This window comes from Aulonocara stuartgranti, assembly GCF_965226115.1.
Source record: "Aulonocara stuartgranti genome assembly, chromosome: 22".
NCBI lineage: Eukaryota > Metazoa > Chordata > Actinopteri > Cichliformes > Cichlidae > Aulonocara > Aulonocara stuartgranti.
In genome coordinates, this window is record NC_138957.1 from 13,893,241 (window position 1) to 13,909,572 (window position 16,332).

A 16,332-nucleotide genomic window follows, 5' to 3' on the forward strand; every position below is an offset into this window, starting at 1 on the left:
ACAAAGAAAGCTTGCGTATGTGCATTGTCTTCTCTAGTTGACTGCACAGCGAAGCGTTGGTTGAGAGGCGGTTATGTGCAGTCAGCAGACCTTGGGCCAGAGCCATGCCACTCTCAATCAGCTGCCTGTCTTTCTCCACAGCCATACATACCCCAGCAGCCACAGATGAGAGGCCACCGTCAAGGGCTAGAGAGAAAAGTGGCCGTCAGTCAGTGAGATATATTTACTGACAGAGGAAAGCACAGAGTTGCAGGAAACGGTGGGGCGGGGGTGAAAGCAAACGCAGCCACAAAGGAGGAAGGGAAGTTCGAAATCCAAGTGTATCAGTAACCTTAGGCAGAGAACAGCTTCTGTTCCAGTATCACGGCTACAGCTGGATGCAGGGAAAAAAAAAATCCTTTCATGAAATAACAACGCCTGCTCACTTCTGTCACTGATTTTCCACTGCGTTACCTCTCTCTGCAGAGAACCCTAGGGAGTCTTGCTTTGAGCCCGGCCTGGTGCGCAATGGGACACGGGTGGGCACCAATCTCAAGCTGGGCTCCACCGTCACCTACCACTGCGACAGTGGCTACACACTAGAGGGAGACCCAACGCTCACTTGCATCATGGGGGTGGATGGCAAGCCGAGCTGGAACAAACCCAAACCCATCTGCATTGGTAAATACTGACATCTGGAGACGGTTGTTAGGAACACAAACCACATCAGCGCTTATAGATTTGTCACGTGTAAACATGTCTATACAATTAGGCTATTTTTCCCATAGAGCAGTGTCCTACAGGTGTATGTGCAAAGCTGTGTGGGTTTTGCTAACATTAATAGTTGTGCAAGTGCAGCTTTAATTTAAAGAGTGCTGCTTATTTTGCATATATTCTCCTCACGCTCACAGCGGAACTGCTCTCTGATATTCCCATGACACGACTAGCTCACTAGTTCACCCCCCGGGAGAGCTCGTGAAAGATCCCTGACACCACAGAATCGTATGGCCCTCACAGTGTGAAGCTTTAGTTGTATGCCAGGTGGAAGACGAGCTCATACCATGCAGATTTTCACACGTGGGGAAACAAGGGTTCAGGGTACAAGCGTGTGCTGAGCATTTTTTGGGGGGGTTTAACCAGTAGAAGCAATCCGGGTCTCAGCACGCCCAGGCTAACCCAGACGGACACTTAGAAAACATTGCAATTTCACTGTGACAATCACTGGGGACATCTTCCACTGAAAGCCCAATCAGACAAGAAAAGTAATTTAGGAGTGATGGAACAGAGGGGATGGAAAGGTAGGAGGAGGGGGGAGAGAAATGGAATCTTCCACTTCTGGCTGTAGACCTTCCTGTCATGTTTGCCTTGTCCTTTCCTTTTTTTTTTGGTCGTCTCTTTTTTATTTCTCATTTATGTCTTTTTGCAGCTCTATGTGGTGGACAGTACACTGGTTCAGAGGGAGTGGTCTTGTCTCCTGGTTACCCCGGCAACTACAGCAGCGCACGAACCTGTTTGTACTCTGTAGTCGTGCCCAAAGATTACGGTAAGCCAAGAAGTGAGAGCGTTCTTTTACACTCTTCCTGGCAGATGTTTTATTGTGTGTTTTTGTGCCGGTGTATAAAGGTGGTTAATTATTGGTGCTTAATTAAGATGAATTTTTTTCTGTAATGCCAAATAATAATAATAATAATAATTCCTTATCAGGCTCAAACAATGCTCAAGTACCTCACTGAGTTATACATATTTTTCAAGGCTGAAGGCAAGAGAATAAAAAGAAAAAAACTTGAGATTTTTTTCCCATAACTAAATATTTTTAGCGAAAGCTGCACCAGAGAGAGAAAGTTTGTGTCAAACTTGTAAAAGCGCCCATCCTCTTTCAGTCCTTACCAAATGTTTTTTATTTTTAAAATCACAGAGTGATTGATAGTCCCTATATTCATCGGTCTCATTGCTACACATACTTTTTTACATCACTGTGGAAGAGCAATTTAATCACCAGCTTATACACTAGTCATATAAAACGTCAGTCAGAGGCACGCATCCACCGAAATATAATTAGATCCAGTGTTTCCGAAATTTTGCAGCTTTTTGGCATTTCCTTCTTAAAGGTCACAGTTTTCTTCCAATATGTGATGCCATACTGTAAGTGCGGGAATTTATTCAGAAAGCAAAGGGTGTGGGAAGAGGAACACAACACAGCACAAGCACGTATATTCAGATTTAAACATGTTTCACTTGCCTGCTCGGGATGCCGCTCCGTTTCACTTTCTATCTCGGGCGCTCTGTCTTGCTCTCCTTTTATCTCCTGCTTCCTCTTCTCTTCCCTCTGGCTCCTTAATGAGTTATCAGCACCATGCCTCTCGAGGGGCAAGCTCACGTCCTATCATTGTTAAATTACACCAAAAAAGCAGTGGCGGGCATGTGTTTGGCTTCTGGCTACTTCACCCCAGTCTTTTGAATATTGAGGTCATGACGCTCATTCAGAGGTCCGGCTCTGCTCCAAAACGACCGGGCACCTATCCTTCTTGGAACCTGTCGGCAGCGTATTTCGCTCGGCCGAATCAAAGCGAGAAAGGAAATTGAAATAATTAAAGTCCACATTTGCATTTTCTTGGAAAATGACAGCGAGGCCCAAGGCAACTCACTTTGTCGTGATGAGCCACAAATGCTCTCGCCTCCATTCTTGCCACTTCTCATTAGGCTGATGCACTAATGCTAATGATAGGCTATTTTCTTCAATGCAGAGGACAGGGTGGGTGTTGCCGCAATGACTGGGTTCTCTTATCAGAGACGCAGATGAAGAGGATGCACAAATAATGGGAATCGCTGAAGATGAGGCTGGAGATTATAGATGCTGAATCATGTCAAATAAGTGGATCTCAGAACATAAGGAACCACACTTTGATGGAGGAGCAGTAGTCCCCTCTTTCACCTCTGCTCTTTTTTTACTCTCCACCTGCGATATGTGCTGCGAGTAAACGAGACAGATTGATTGTGGAGGGGCTGAATATGTTCAGGCAACAGCAGTGGAAAGGGTTGGTTGAAAGGATGAAAGCACTGTAGTGGAGATTTAGCTACACATTGTCATTGCAAAGCCTTTCATCTCCTGACAGGCAATCAAGGCCAGACAGGATTGCTGATCTCTATTGTAATATCAGGTTTTTTTGGCTGCGTTGTCATAACTGGCAGTATTATCTAGCTTGCTTTAAAGGAGAGTTTTTGATTACAAACGGTGTTGAAAATATTCTTTTGGATGATGAGTACTTTTATTTTGTTTTGTTTTTGAGTCATTTCTTCTCTGATGTCAATTTCATGACTGCGTCTGTTTTTCCTAGTGGTCTTCAGTCAGTTCGCCTTCTTCCAGACGGCCCTGAATGACATCGTGGAGGTTTACGATGGGGCAACGCAGCACTCCCGCGTTCTTAGCTCGCTCTCTGGAGCACACACAGGTACCCACACACGCACATTTCAGATGCCTGAATACGCGATTCCGATTTCAGCAGGTATCAAACTTGAGGGAGGCAAAAAATAGAAGCTATTTGCATGCAACTAGAGGTAGGCAAGACGTGACTCATGCACATTTGTATAGCTTTGTTTCATCTTCAGCACTAGCTCGTTCCAAATCAGTAACAGTGGTTTGACTATTTGAAGCCATTATTCTTGACATGACAGGGGACTGAATAAAATTGTTGTCTTAGACTTATCCTTCTCACAAGGATCCGTTTAAACTCAGAGACACAGTGCTGACGCAGACAGAACCGCGGTGGCTGCAGGTGGGCTCCACTGAGCTGTAACACAATTCAGCAGTGACAACAGGAGTCACAGGGATAACATATCTACAGACAGGCTCAAGCCTTGCATGAGCGTACACCTGAATTGGTATTACACAAATTATGTAGTTATGTAGGCAAACAAGTGCAGTGATCCACAAGGTGCCTGTTTATGCTATAACTTCTACTTTTTTAAACTAGTGGAACAACTGGATAGATACTTTTTTTTATATTAATTGTTACATGGAAAGATAAATAAGATAATATATTATGATATACAAAGAAATGGAAGCAGAGATTGTAAACACAGGGTCTTGCTGGGAGCTAAAGGATCTTTAAGGGTTTATGACGTCAGCCGCTAACAGCTTGCTATGTAAAGTAACGGTGTTGCACTCGTTCCATATATATTGCAATACGATGCCCTCACATGCCTGTGAGCACGTGTGAATGCTTCCCTTTAAAACTATTGCATATTTGCAATAGGTGGCCGGTAGAGAGTGACCTCACAAAAAAAAAGTAATAATTGTATTCCTGGAGCTCAACCTACCTAATGACATTAGCAATTACAGGAAAACCTTCAAGTTTCGTAATGATGTTATGATTCAAATACATTTAAACAAGCACTTTACCTTCACTTTTTTTGAGCTGATATCTGTCTCTTCCCATTACATTCATGAGTGGTGCTAAATAATCTTAAATTCAGTCATTTATTTGGCCGTGTCTGCAAAGCTAGACTTGCACAGTGTAGTTCTGCTAGTGCTTCTAAGCCACAGATGATGAGCTACGGCACGTAGATAGTACTGCTTTAACCAGACAATCCATGTTCGGTTTGTTTGGTAACTTAATTCCAGTTTTTGTTTTCTGTCATTAGGTCAGCGTCCAAACTTAAACTTAACCTATACTGTCATATTTGAATCAAGTGCGTGTTGCAGACAAATACAACACAGTGGTTCGTGTGTCACTAGTGTATAAAGAGCCCACTTGTGTAGCAGTGCTGAGTAGATGTCTACAGAAAGTGGAGCACACATACGCACACAACTCACTAAAAGAGAGTTATGAGAGTGGAATATGGTAAAAAAGGACAACAGTTTTAAGGTTAAAAGTTAAAAGGCAAAAAATAACTAAATGTGTGCCATATTATTTTTGATGAATGGATGTCATAAATACTACAACTGCACTGATAGGCTATAAAAGCAATGGCTGTAGTCGGGGAGGTTCGACCTCTGAAGAGGGTGTGAGTGAAAAGGTGCCGAGTTTAGGGCACCCCTCCGTCTCAGCCTGCCCTCGCCCTGTGGCTTGACAAAAGCAAAATGATTACTTTGGTTTGTGTCCAGGGCAGCCTCAGAAAATCCAGTTTACAGCTCAATAAACAGGATGCTATATTAACTACGGACTCGAGGCAGCAGGTTCGCAGAGCTATCTAACCAGGCATGGCAGAGCAAAGCTGACACACTTTGGCAAGGGAAGAGAGATTTTAGCCCACACGTTGCCACTGAATTAGGCACAAACCAGAATCATGTATCTCCATTCACCATACCAAAGCAGCAAAGCTTACAAATCTACTAACATTTACATCTGCAAGCGTACATCGCACGGAATTAGCTTCATTCTTTTTATTTTTATTTTTTTCTGATGTATTTCACCTTATTTTCACCCACTTTCTGTCCTTGTTTTACATGGTTCTTATCAGGTCCACACTTACTTTAGCTGGTAGACTTTATTAATACCATTATTTGATCAGTTCTTGTTTCTACTCTGATTTAAATTGTGGAACTTTTGTCTCCTGTGTTTTCAGTTGAATCTGTTTTTCGTCACACATGCTGTCATGTCAAAATAATAGACATTATCAGTATGTACAGTACAGTTTGGGGTTTTTGGTTAATGGCAGGATGGCATTTGCCAAACATGTTAAATCACAGAAGTCAAAGCACGGAGCATTTTTCTGTAATTATGCAGACCTTGAAAAACAGATTCTCTACTAAATGATCTCAGTCAAGTATTCAGCTGTATGCTTTCATTCCTTTTATGCTTATTGAGGTAAAATACTTTCTCTACAGAGAAATGCCAGTGATTCGGAGTTATCAGAGGCAGTGGGGACAAACAGAATAAAATAAGAAGAAATGAAATGTGGAATAAATTAACAGTAAAAAAAGGTGTGAATTAGAAAAGAGAAGAACAAAATGACTGATTCAAGAAATCAAGGACACCTATCTAAATGCTAATTTTTTAATAATCGATTTGAAAAAAAGAAAAAAGGGAAGAAAATGGCAGTTGTCTCTCTCCTGGCCATATAGGACTAGAGTTTGCTAAAGTCCCCTTTCAGCTCACTGCAGAATAAACACAAAATGTAACTTAAGAATTAAAATTCACCACCTGATATCCGCACTTGACTAACTCTTTTTTTAAACTCTAAACCTGTTGTTTAGTTGTGATTTTTAACAACCAGAATTTTTCTCGCTGACGCTGTTTATCAGTGCACAGAAGTAACTAGCATTGAAATTCAGGCACTGATCCCAGCCAAAGTCAGACTTGACCTCGTTAGCCTTTCACATGTCAGTGCTGAAGATCATTTTAAGGACAAAGTGGTCGGGATGCTGGACAATGGCCAGAGAGCCAGTAAGTTACATGCTGACACGTGTTTGCTCTTACTGCACGGATACTTGCCCTGTGCAGCAAATTATGAAACACTGTCACCATGACAGCACACAGCAAGGGTTCCTCTAATAAACTAGCCAGCGTGCTCTGGGATCCAGCAGTGGAACCTGAACATTCACGGTGATGACTCATTAAGAAACTGTGCCGCTGGAGCTATCTCAGGACACTGCATTTAAAGGTGCAGAAGCTCTCAGAAAGCCTAAGAGCACAGAGCAGACTCACTGAGACTCACTAACACAGACACGCACACATCCACACACAGATGTTGCCTCTGAGGTTAAGCACGTCTGACTCCCACTACAGTGTGACAGCAAGCAGACATAGAATAATGAGATTCACAGCAGAACGCCAGTCAGCACCACACTGAGAGAAAGACAGAGAGGCAGAGACAGAGATGATCACGCTTTGTATCATGTTCTGTGTCAGTCAACAAATTTTACACCACACTGGATACATCATGGGGGTTCTCCTTTTGTGTAATTACAATATGGGCTAATGGGGATTGCAGGGGATCGTATGGGTAATTTTTAGGAATTAAAAAACAAAACAAAAACGTACTCTCAGGATTTGTTTCACAGTTAGATGTTTTTGACCTCAGTATAATCACATTTTATTTGACTAATGCTATTAGAGTAAAGAGTCTCGTAATGTGGCGAACCCCTTAAATTCTTAGTAAACTGTCCTTGCGTGTAGTTTAAAAATCAAATTTTATACCCAAAGAACAAAGAGCACTATCAAAAGGCCTGCTCACACCAATTACCCAAAGCAATTTAAGCTGTACAGTAAGACTTCCAGGAGCTTGATTGTGGAGAGCCTTAGGCAGCAGGTGAAAAATGCAACCTTGAATTTGATTCCGTAATTCGGAAACAGCCCGGGACAAAAAGTCACAGGAGGTCTGGTCACTGCAGCTGCTTCTCCAGCGCTTAAAAGTCATCTGACACCCCACCGTATAAATTATTGGGGAACTGAGGAACTCTTGAGAACTAAAAATTGGAATGTGAGTTGCCTTAGCCCAGCTGGAATAACACAAACAATTATCAAACCGGGAAAAACAAGAACATGATAGAGAGTGAGGCTCAAACGCTGATCAAATGCAGGTTTTACGCTTCGGGACATCACTTGGTATAGGCAGACTGCAGTCAGAGGCTCAGCTGCACCCTCACACAATGCTATCAGTGCCAATAAGCAAGATTACCATTTAGTCACAATGTACCTGACAGATATTTCTGGCTTTCCTACAGGTATGGAAGATAAACAGAGTACTCTGTGGCTGCAAAGTATTAAGCTAATCTGAATAATCAACATGCATTTGCATGCACCACAGATGGTGCAAAGCCTTCTATAAGCATGTTATATTTTCACCCCAGTGAGTTTTTCTGTGAAAGCGTAACATCACCGAGCACAGCTCTAGACCAAACAGCAAGATTTCACTTGGATGAGATACCTACGTGTTTTTTTTTCCTCTTTGCACTTTCCTGCAATGCAGTACATGAATAGCACTTCTAAATATATCCATATCCAGAGACCTACAGAATGTCCTCTTTCCCTCAGTCATTGCAGATTCCCTAGCTCTTGCATTTCTTTAATTTTCATGCTGGATGTGCAGAACGAGTTCCTAAAAATAGTCTCCAGGATTCACATTCAGGAGGGAGGAAATTAACAGAGCTGGTGATTCAGTGACCAGAAAGCAACACAAACGTAAACTGATGCAGAACAAAGCGTTTTGCTAAAAATTTGTTTGCTAAAAAACCTTGATCTTATCGCAGGTGAGTCGTTGCCATTAGCAACCTCCAACCAAATCCTGATCCGCTTTACCTCCAAAGGCCAATCCAGCTCTAGAGGATTCCATCTGGTCTATCAGGGTGAGTGTGCAACACACACACACACACACACACACACGCACAATCACACACTCCGAAACAAATTCTGTTACCTTTTTTTTAATTCCCTCTCTTCGAACACCCCCCCTCCGTGTCCATATCAGATGACTTGCTGAGTGATTTTGCAAGGATTCACCTTCAGCCGCTGTCTCAGCCGTGATGTGCTCGAGCGCATGCATCTGCAGAAGCTGTGCGAAAAAGTTGTGCTTAAACTCTCCCGTTGTTCTTTTCCCCCCCAAGAGGGGCTTTTTTGAATTCTTATTTCCCTTAAACAGTGCACTGTACCAGAAATGACATTTGCTGTAGATATCCAAAGGCAGTGGCAGCCCCGAAGAATGTTTAATGAATAAATAATACTTTTTTTTTTCTTTTTTTCTTTTCTTTTTGGCAAGTACGCTGAAACAACGCCAAGGAAAAAGCAGAGCTGAATATCATATTTTGTATTGTCTGTTCTGGGCATTGTGATCACACTGACATAGACACTAAAAAGAAATCACAAAATCAAGTAGTGAGATTTTTCTATTGTATATTAAATGTGTAGGTAGTTTACATTTAAAGAGTAGCTGCTATGCTCTTTTTTTTTCCTGTCATGGTGAAATAATAAGTTTTAAATAATTAGCATGACGCCGTATGTGCAGGTAATCCATGTGAGTCAAAAGATAAAGTTTCATGGGTTGTAAATGCTTAGAAACAACAGACTTCTCCACCTTTGGCTCTGGATGATGTAAACAAAGGTGGAGATTCCTAATATGTTCATCTCAGGCACACAGTTGGTCATATGTTCTGTTTTTATTGAGGGAGCCAATCAGAAGACTCCTGGTTTAAAAGGCAAGGAACTAAAACTGCTTGAGCCCCTACTCAAATGTAAAGCATAGTAGGTCGGTATCTCTAACTCCAGGTTACGTAGAAGCACAGCAGCCTTTTACACATTATTTAATTTAAAGTATCCTGCATAATGACTCAAATCAAATCACATCACCATCCTACCTGTTCACAGCCGTGCCGCGGACCAGCGCCACCCAGTGCAGCTCAGTCCCCGAGCCCCGAAATGGCAGACGAATGGGTAACAACTTTGCCGTCGGCGCCGTGGTCCGCTTCGAGTGCAGCCCTGGTTACGTCCTGGAGGGATCGAGCGCTATCGAATGTTTAACCGTTCCCAATGCCCTGGCACAATGGAACAGCTCGATACCCAGCTGCATAGGTAGGACACGGATACTTAAAACACACAAAAACATACACACACTTGTTTTAAAGTCAGGCTGTAAGCTTTAACTCCACGTGTTTGATATCTAATATAAGCATTTGTTTAACTGGACTCTAATCCTGAGCTGAGTTCTGCTTCTTTTTGTTTTCTTTCTACCTCAGTTTATTTGCCTTTTCACTCACTCTCTCCTTCTGTCTGGTTCACATACTTGATATTTTGAGCTTCAAGCTTCCATCTTGACACAGATGTGGGCTGCCAGCCATCGCCTGTAGCTATATAGTGAGATTCAGCCATGCAACGAGCAGGTGGCAGGCACTGCTCAGGGTCACAAATACACACCGATGGACATACACACACACACACAGATGCGCACACAGAAACCAACATGCTTATACGAAGACACACTCTCATACACAGCTTACAGCTGAAGCAGATGCTCCTGTGCTGTCGCCAGATGTGACTTGAACAAGACAAGCTGGGAGGACAATGTCTGAGGACTGTAAACACTCCTTAGGAGTTTGTGTGTGCAAGCACAAACCAGGCGGATCATGTACAGCATGTCGTCGTCGTCGTGTACATTTTGATTCTGGTTCTGATATGAGCATGTTTATTACATGATCTGTTTCTCTTTGCATTTTGCACACTGTTAAAGTAACTTAGACCTTAACCTCATCCTCTTATCTCACAGTTCCATGTGGAGGTAATCTGACCCAGCGAACTGGCACCATCTTATCTCCTGGATTTCCTGAGCCCTACCTCAACAGCCTCAACTGTGTGTGGAAGATCACAGTTCCCGAAGGATCAGGAATCCAGGTTTGTACAATAAAGTTTCTGGTAGGCATCAGACCACCTCCTGGATGCTAGGATTGGTAAACCAGAGGCAGATTCACCAACGTTAGCAGTCAGTCCCCTAAATCCCTTTCCAATTCCACATGTTGCCCAAGGAAACCCCGCTCTGATTATATTTATGGAAAGTAAAATCACATTTGAAAATATTTTACAACGGCATGTTATAGTTAGAGTTTGGCATCTATGCTGGGGTTCTGGGTTGGTGAAGGTTTTCTATAGGTTTCCTATAGACATAAAGGATATAAGTGTAAGACCACATTTGTTTTTCTGCCAACACATTAGCTTTCATTGTCTGAGCTACAGCAGCCTGTTCTTGAGCATGCAGAGTAATCTTTCTAAAACTGTCTCTGACCACTTTTTTAAAGCCATTCACAGTGGTTGTCCACCTCTAGCTTCTAGCCTTTATGATCCTTGTTGTTTTGACAACAGACCTCTGTGTGACGAGATGCTTTCAGCTTACCAAAGACCAATTAATGGTGCTGCACACAGTATATAAAGGTATTGCTTTTACAGGCCTCTCAGTTGTGGGGAGCTGTGAGGTGATAGTGTCTCTGGGCCTTTTTAAAGGCTCCAAATTTAATTTGGCAGATCACTATACCAGAACCTTCAGATTGTACAACCTGAAATAAATTTTCCTATAATCACCTCTTCAATTACTTTCCTTTTCCTTTCCCGGGAGTTAATTCAGTTTGCATATTCTTATTCCGCGATGTGTGTGTGATGGAATCTCATGGAACCTGGGCAAGGTCCCTGTGGATCTGCCTGGCAGAAAAGTTTTTAGGCTTATGCTTCAGCTTCTGTGCTTAATAACCTCAGTGGCGTCCCTCAGCTATTAGCTCCCCTACCTCAGCTGACTGTCCTTGCAGGTCAAATACACAACATGGCCCAAAGGCACACTTAGCATGCCACACTTCACGCCAGCATTTGTTTGGAGGGGAAGTAGACCAGAAATAACAGCAGAGAGCTGACACTGTGTAATCCTCCAAAAGGTAAACAGCACAAAACTTACATACGCATTTCTCACTTTGGAGGTACAGTCAAATGATAGTATGCCATCATTTTTCTTTGTAATATTTCTACAGAGAGAGACACATTTGCACATTTGCTACACGGTCACTGCAAACTTAAGAGAGTTTACGGCTCTGTATCTATGTCTCTGCAGCAGAATCCTGCCCCCCTGTTCCTTCTCTTTTATGCAGACATCTTTTTTCTTGTTGCCTTCCATTGCTCTCCTCCACCAGCTCCCCGAAACACATTAGATTGGAGTGTCACGATCTAGAAGAGAACTTAAAGGAGCGAGGTGCCTTGCTGGCACATTTGCTGTGGCCCCCTAATGAAAGATCAATCTGTGATCTGCCTCGTCTCTCCGGGAGCCCGGTGCACCAGCGCCCCTACAGCCCCCTTAATTGGCTCATATCCGATCTATAACCATCAGAAGCAGAGAAGACAGCAGAGGAATGGACGTGAGAGGGAACAAAAAAGGGGAGGATGGGAAGGAGAGTGGGGGGAAAAAGAAAGGACAACAAAGACTGAGGAAAACAAAATCCATTGTCAGTTTCATAGAATTTGGCATGTTTTACTGTTTTTTTTTTCTGTTTTAACAGCAAAATAAGTTTTGGTATCTAGACTGCTACTCTTATAGCATGTGGTATTTTGGTCTTCCTACTGGTCGCAACTGTCATTTGTAGATTTAGTCTCTTTGAAGAATATTCAGCATTCGCCACATGTCGCACAGTCTTCTTAATTTAAAATCCAATTCCCACCACTTGAACGCAGTCGGAAAAGGAGGCGAGTCTAATTAAGCATTGCCTTATTAATCGTGTCTTATTCTTTGGCTTTTCAGACATTTCGTGTCCTCTTTATGTATTTTGAAGTGAATTAAAAATGTCTGTATACTCTGAGAGGCTGTCGCAGCAATCTTAACTACTGTTGTTTTCTCTGGAACCCCAGTGAGCTGTACATAGAAATATCTTTTTTTCATACTTGGACTATTAATCACTCTGCAGGGTTATGTTTTTTCAGGCCTTACCCTAAAGGAAGAGTAGATATAACCAAATACCATGTTTTTAGTCCTTGACTTACAGTAACTAGCTTCACATACTTTCTTTCGTTCTAATTTTCTTGCCCATAATCCTCCCAGATCTGCTCCCTCATCCCTCTCTCTTTCTTTCCTTACTGTTTTTTTTGGTCTACATTTCACTAATTGTGTTCCTCTACCGCCCCCTCTTTCTCCCTGTCTGTTCCCTGCCTCAGATCCAGGTAATCAGCTTTGTGACAGAGCAGAACTGGGATTCGCTGGAGGTGTTTGACGGAGGCGACAACACTGACACCATGCTTGGCAGCTTCTCGGGTATTGCCGGATATGCATTTCTATATATCCCTTTATTTTCCTCAACGTGTCTAATGTGTGCAACCTTGGACATAAAACATATTTTGAAAACAGCCTCATTACTTTTCACAGAGCAGAGCCTGCAGTCTGGAAGAGATATTGTGTTTACTAACCAAAGCATAGATTTCTTTAGAAAAAAAAAGATGGCTGCCACATGTAGCTCAGTTTCAGTTCTAATCTGGTACAAATCTTGCTGCCTTTGGACAAAGGTTATGTTATTCTTTGTGGAGTTGAGGCAAATGTTTGGTTACAGTATCTTTGCGACTCCTGTCAGAGCGAGAATGCAACAACAGGGAACTTATACTTGGAACAAGACCAAAAGTAAATGTTAGATCTGCCCTGAAGTAAAGAGATGACAGAAAAGTGGCACACTAGTTTGAGTTGCTAATATCAGGTTACAGTTTTTTCTCTCTTTTGGAACAGTTTTTGGTTTTTATCATCTGAACACTTGCTAAAATATTGGAATAAATTCTCTACTTGTGAAAAAGTCAATGGGTCGTACCATTGTGCCGCTAACAGACGCGCTTTTCAGCTGTTTGCCTGCAACTCACGCATAGTTAGTTATAGTGAGCAGCTATAGAGGAGATAGCATTCCTGAACTCCACTGTTAATCTTCTCGCAAAGGCACGACGGTCCCAGCTCTGCTCAACAGCACCTCCAACCAACTCTACCTCCACTTTTTCTCTGATATCAGCGTGTCTGCAGCTGGATTCAGGCTGGAATACAAAAGTAAGTGGTGTGGGAAAAAAACATGTTCTTCAAACAGTGGTTGTTTCTTCTTAGAGTGACATTAAGGTTTATTTGATATTTTCTCTTGTTGTAATTTGATATTTCTTTTTGTTTCTCCCTCTCCATATTTTTGTTTCCATTCATCATCCACTTAGCCGTGTCTTTGACTAACTGTCCAGAGCCTGTAGTTCCTATGAATGGTATCAAGGTTGGAGAGCGCCTTCAGATGAATAACGTGGTGTCATTCCATTGTGAACCAGGATATACGCTACAGGTAAACTCTCCAACTTTCATATAGTTCTGTCATGTATGACCATCGAAAATAAGCTGAATCTCACCTTCGATAGTGTCTGTCTTGTCAGCCCTGCTTTTGTTCACTTGCTTGCTCATGCTGCAGTTTTTTGGGTGTTTTTACGGCACAAGAAAAAGAGAAACAGAAGTTGAATAGATGGACTTGGTCTTCTGGCTATTTTAGTTCATTTCAATTTTTCTTGCAAGTGATCACTTTTATTCTCTATAGTCTGTTGCAAACTTGCAATAAGGTAGGCAGTACCCTGGCTTTGGCTTTAACAGGTGCCATGTATGGGTTCTGTATTATGTTCTGTAAAAGCCAGATGACTAACTTGGAAGTAAATCATGACCAATATAGGATTTTAAGACCTATACTGATGACTGACACTAGTGATTTAAAAAGCCAAGCTCTTCTTCTTCTTCTTTATTTCAGAGACAAAACGGATTTCCCCAACGTGTATTATGTGTAATTGTGTATTTACTCATTTACGTTATATCTGACTCTTATTGGATCAGCTGGTTGTTGTGTTTTTGGCAAACGTGTATTGCCAATAGAGCTGGGCGATATGAGATTTTTTCATATCACGATATGTTTTTTTCATTTCAGGCGATAACGATATCTATCACGATATAAGCCAAATAACTATATTTGTAAGATTTAAATGTGCCGTTGCTCACAAGTAAAATGTGAAATAATCAGCAGCTTGTTTTTATTTAAATATTTATTTCCCATAATAAGTTCAACAGGGTAGATGTACTTAAGGAACATGAGACTTTTTCAGATAAATAAAGGCAAATATTGCAAACTACACAAAAGGCAACCGCTAAAGCGTTTAAGTTTCAAAATAGAACACACGAAACAGACTAAATTGTCAATTCCACTTAGAAACAAAATATTAATTCTAAAAATAAATCTTAGTTTGTTTTACAGAAGAACAGACAAAAATGACTAACTGTAACAATATCAAATAAACTGAGAACTAAAAGGAAATTCTCAATCTCTCCTTGTTGTATAGCTGAGCTTTTCAAACAGTTTTAACAGTTACTTTAGTCTGACAAAAGCCGAATGACGAATTAGCGCTTCCAGTCAGAGACTGAGGCTACGTCCACACGTACACGGGTATTTTTGAAAACGGAGATTTTCCGTTTTCGTTTTAAAAAATAATCCCGTCCACACATAAAGGGAGAAATGAAGGAAAACGCTGCTATGAACATGCCAAAGCAGCAGGTGGAGCTAGATTCCTAACCGTGCAGAAATGTTGGCCAATCAGAAGTCTAGAAGCCTCGGTGGGAAAAAGTAAACAAAGCTGGGGCATAGAAGCAGAACCGAGTCGTATGTGTGGACGGACAGTAACTGTGTGTATATGTAAGCATTTAAACACTGCAGAGAGTAGAATTAACAGTAACAGTATTGTAGAAATTCATTTCACCGAAACAATAACGTGGCGCACAGTGTGACGCATGCACCAGTTTATTGTATTTCCAGACTTGCTTTCGGCACAATTTACAGTGCACGCTACTCTGTTTTTTGTCAGACTTGAAATAGCCGAAATACCTTCACACTACGGAACTTCTGTGGCTCTTCCGTTCGACAATCTCTCCGGCATTGGAACCATCGTCTGTTTTCTCTTCGGTCACGCTCGGTTGATTTTTCTAGTCGGCACACTCATTTCCTCCATTACGCGCTGGCTCCATTACCCCGCTGGCTGCTTCCCAAACAAACACACGTGTGGCTTGGCACTTGTGCTGTACGTAACAAGTCACGCGACGTGACGCTGCGGCTGTGATTGGTTCGGCTCTGCGCTACTTAATTTGGATTGGCTGACCTTTTTTTTTTTTTTTTAAGAGGACAAGAGCGGCGAGGTCTATCGCGGTAGCTTAATTTCTCTATCGAGTAAAAGTTATATCGCGATACATATCGTTATCGTTTTATCGCCCAGCTCTAATTGCCAAGAATAGTGGACAGTGTCAATTCAACTATTCAATATCACTTCTCATATCATGGTTCAAGTGATTTTCCTAGTTCTGCTTTCATCCACTGGCCATGATAAATGCTAGCAAATAAGTAGCCACAATAGCTAATATCAGCTGATGATGAAGAAAAATGGTACTAGATAGACTTAAAGTCAGAAACTTCACACAGACAAGAGTGAGACTTAAACACACAAATTCATAATCAGATTATTTAATAATGTGATATATTAAATGGCACTGAAATGTGTGGGACTTTGCAGTGTGCATGACATTGCGCACATTGTGATATACTGTCTGATTTGTGACGATAACATTAGCAGCGCTAGCATTATCAGTATTCCTTTGGTAAATAGAAACACGGTGGCGCAGAATATAATTACACACTGCTGTGGCCGAGTGTTATATTTCAGTTTCACTGACACAAATAGAACTGTTTTCTAGATGAAGAGCTGCCCTGATTAGCACAGCTGTCATCTGTCTTACCTTCTGCCTTCTTACCAACTTGCTGTCACAGAGACGGTGGTGCTGCCGCCAGCTAGGGCTGCAGACACATTTAGTCACAATTGGCTGCATAACACCTTACGACCAACAGTGAAGCTGTGTTGTACATTC

The 16,332-nt window shown here is 41.9% G+C and overlaps 1 protein-coding gene across 1 annotated transcript in view; it reads left to right on the top strand.

The window, feature by feature from the left end:
- The window catches only part of csmd2 (CUB and Sushi multiple domains 2), a 275,217-nt gene that overhangs the window by 189,677 nt on the left and 69,208 nt on the right, over positions 1-16,332 (top strand). The window contains exons 31-39 of the mRNA XM_082521466.1: positions 466-660; positions 1,406-1,522; positions 3,315-3,428; positions 8,171-8,266; positions 9,282-9,485; positions 10,177-10,301; positions 12,591-12,687; positions 13,351-13,455; positions 13,611-13,729. Coding sequence (XP_082377592.1) covers positions 466-660; positions 1,406-1,522; positions 3,315-3,428; positions 8,171-8,266; positions 9,282-9,485; positions 10,177-10,301; positions 12,591-12,687; positions 13,351-13,455; positions 13,611-13,729 — 1,172 coding nt within the window. The remainder of the gene's footprint in view (positions 1-465; positions 661-1,405; positions 1,523-3,314; positions 3,429-8,170; positions 8,267-9,281; positions 9,486-10,176; positions 10,302-12,590; positions 12,688-13,350; positions 13,456-13,610; positions 13,730-16,332) is intronic.